At 47.3% G+C, this 3,149-nt stretch overlaps 1 protein-coding gene across 1 annotated transcript; it reads right to left on the minus strand.

The window, feature by feature from the left end:
• her13 (hairy-related 13) lies at window positions 1–3,149 on the minus strand. Its single transcript, XM_047595212.1, has 4 exons — window positions 2,766–3,149; window positions 2,393–2,479; window positions 2,189–2,270; window positions 1–1,386 (listed from the first exon to the last, which is right to left on the minus strand). The coding sequence occupies exons 1-4, from the start codon at window positions 2,850–2,852 to the stop codon at window positions 920–922; spliced, it is 723 nt and encodes a 240-aa protein (XP_047451168.1). The 5' UTR covers window positions 2,853–3,149; the 3' UTR covers window positions 1–919.

A 3,149-nucleotide genomic window follows, 5' to 3' on the forward strand; every position in this document is an offset into this window, starting at 1 on the left:
TTTCAATTACATAGTTTTATTTTAATTCAGACGCTTTATTTTACTTGCAAAACATTTCTACACATCATTACAACATGAAGTTCTCGAGGAGGCTAGCCGTCCAATAAACTACTGGAATTTATGAAATACAATAGAAATATTTATATTAATCGGAGGTGTTTCTAAAAAAACAAAACAAAAAAAAAAACAAGAAAAAAAGAGCTTTTCTCCGCACACCGATCAAATATACACAGAGTTATAGACAAAACAAGTGTGAACGGTTCCTTTTCTGTCCTTGGTTGTTGGGTTATAAGTGAGGGGAGTTGTTTTTTTTTTCTTTTTCCGGATTTAAAGAAAAGTCACGAGACAGCACTCAAAGCAAGGGTGTGTTACCATTGAGGCTGCGAACTGAAGGGGCCACGAGACGCAGGGCCCTTCTGATGAGATAAAAGGAAACTCTGCCCTCCCTTTAACACACTGGTAAAGATCGTGGTATCGCAGATCGCAGCACTGCTAGTGTCCTCTAGGCAAACGTTGTCCCATCAACTTAAATGACTACTTCTACTTAATTTTCTGCTTTGCTACATTTCACCGCATGCAGAGGAAAGGGTGTGGACTTGCTGCGTTTAGTTGTTGGTGAAGAGAAAATCCAGCCTCTCCTCACATGTTGAAGTAAAGTTCCACTGCGTACCCGAGGCTGGTGTGAGTTGGTCCCTCTGTTTCTTGTGGAGCAGATGTGAATATTGGTCACCAGTGCAGGGAAATCCAGAGGCAAAATCCATGAATATCAGTGTTATTAGCTGCGGGAAATGAGTCCAGAAATGCTACAACCACGTGTTGGAAGGTGGAATCTTCCCTTTCAGTAGGAGGCTCAGTTTCGCATCATAAAAGAAAGCCCACAGTCCGTGCTCCAGCGACTCCCAACTGTCTCCCATCCAAACTACCAGGGCCTCCACATGGAGCGAGGGTAGGTCAGGGTGGCCACGCTCAGGGCCTCCCTGCTCTCCATGCCCTCCGTGGCGCTCTGGTTGTGCTCGCTGTCGGTCTCGTCCAGGTCGGAGCACAAGTCCTCGCTGGAGGTGGTGGAGGGGGCTGGGGACAGAGCGGAGGACGAGCTGCTGGATAAGCTCCGTCCTCCGGGGGATGCCAGGTTCGTGCAGAGCGCCTCCCCTTCTCCGTTCCAAGTGCTGTTGTGGCTCCCGGGAGCGTCCGTGATCAGGTCCATCAGCACGTCCTGGAGGTGGTCCTCGTTCAGGGGCATGCACTCCAGTAGGTGGTTGAGGAGCTCGGCTGCCACCGTCGCATCAATCCCAGGACAGCTGGACACGAACATGTGGACCTCGTGCATGCACTGGATGTAGCCGGCCGCAAACCTCTCGCTGGCCTCTTGGTTTAGTGTGTCTGTTTCTGCGGGGGGAGAGACGAATGCAGTGATTATTCAGTTCATGTAAACATTTTCCTACAGAAGTAATCATCACCTTATAAAATACGATGTATTATTACAGTGCCCAAAAATTATATAAATTAATTTAGAATATGCTTCAGCTACACGTACAACTGCTACCTAAATGAAGTTGCATCTGTAATATATTTCAATAATACACCATAGGCTATACGGTAACAGACATTTCTGAAAGGTTTCATCCTGCTAAATGAGTGCTTTTATTAGTTTTATTTTTCTGCATTAATGCTACTGTGCACTATACTTAAAATGTTGAACCCATTACTTTTACTGGAACACTTTCAAATGTTGGGGCTCCTTCTGTCAAATATACTGGTGACAGTGCCGAGTTGAAATCAAACCCCTGACATAAAAGACACAAAGGGAGCTCTGCCACAGTCACCGACCTCTAAACTACACACTCAACTCCATCATGCATTCTCTGAATCCTTTCAGGAACTCTGTGTCCTCTTCTTTTCAAACTTGCATTAGTGATGCATTGCAAAAATGGCCATGTTAGGACCATGGAATTTTTGGTTATTATGTTGGTTATATTTTTTTCATTAATGTGGCTTTGCAGTTCAGACTAACTGTCGATAATGAAGAGGGGACTACTTGGCTATAAGTGCTTCATGTCATGGAACTGATACATCATTTGACCCCTCTGATCATGTCAGCAGTTTTGCATTTCAAAAGACAAATTAGTGTGCTCCTGTGCAGTGCATCAGTGCATGGAGAAGCGTAAAGGCTCAACAAATGAGGGCAGACCTTGGGTTCTGTTCTTCAATATGTCCTCCACCTTCTTCACCGTCATCTCCAGCACCTCGGCGTTCTCCATCTTGGAATGAAACTGTGGAAACAAGCAGAATGGGGGTTAGAGCTCCGTCAGCAACCACACTCTCACCCCATCACCAATGACACCCGGCGGGGCTGGGCTGACCGAGGTGCGCAGTGTGAGCGCTCCGTACTCACGTCTGTGTCTGACAACAGAGTGCGCAGCTCCTGCAAACTCTCATTGATGCGAGCTCGCCTCTTCTTCTCCACCAGAGGTTTTCTAGTCTGCAGGAACACAGAAAAGATCAGTGGCGGAAAAAGGATTCAAAGGCAGAAGCTTTAATCTGTGACGCCGTTGGTGAACGCTTGAATGAAAAGCAAAATGGGAAAAAAATCGCTCTCTGAATAAAGCTGCAAATGCATAATGTAATTAAAATGAAACCATTAGATGTACCCTCGAATAAGAAAATCAGACCTAAAACTCTGCAGATGCATTGTTATTGCGGCGTGACAAGCGCGACACTGACAAGTGTGTCCACAAAAGTGCCACCATCAGTCCCACAGTCGCTACCTTTCTGTCTCCTTTCTGGATCCCGTAGTAGGACTCATCTTCTTCCACGCCAATTCCAGCGTTATCGGGCCGAGCCGAGGGGGCCATGTTGGTCGGATCGCCGCTTCTGTGGCTTCTCCCACCGCTGCCTTTGCCTCCTGAGTCGTCCGAGAGGGGCAGCTGGCAAATGGAGCCGGTTACAGGCAGGGAGAGAGAAAAAAAAATCGACAAACACGCGAGGCGAGACGCCCTGTGTTTATTGTACAATCCCAGTGAGACGTGCTGCTGGCGCTGAGTGGCTGTTGTTAGTATTTATAGGGGCTCATTAACATGTGAATACGGGCTGAGTTGCTCTCGCTGGGGGACAACAGAGCGCACACGGCCGGAGCCAATGAGCGCTCGCTC

Source organism: Mugil cephalus, chromosome 9 (genome assembly GCF_022458985.1).
Source record: "Mugil cephalus isolate CIBA_MC_2020 chromosome 9, CIBA_Mcephalus_1.1, whole genome shotgun sequence".
In the NCBI taxonomy this organism is placed as follows: domain Eukaryota; kingdom Metazoa; phylum Chordata; class Actinopteri; order Mugiliformes; family Mugilidae; genus Mugil; species Mugil cephalus.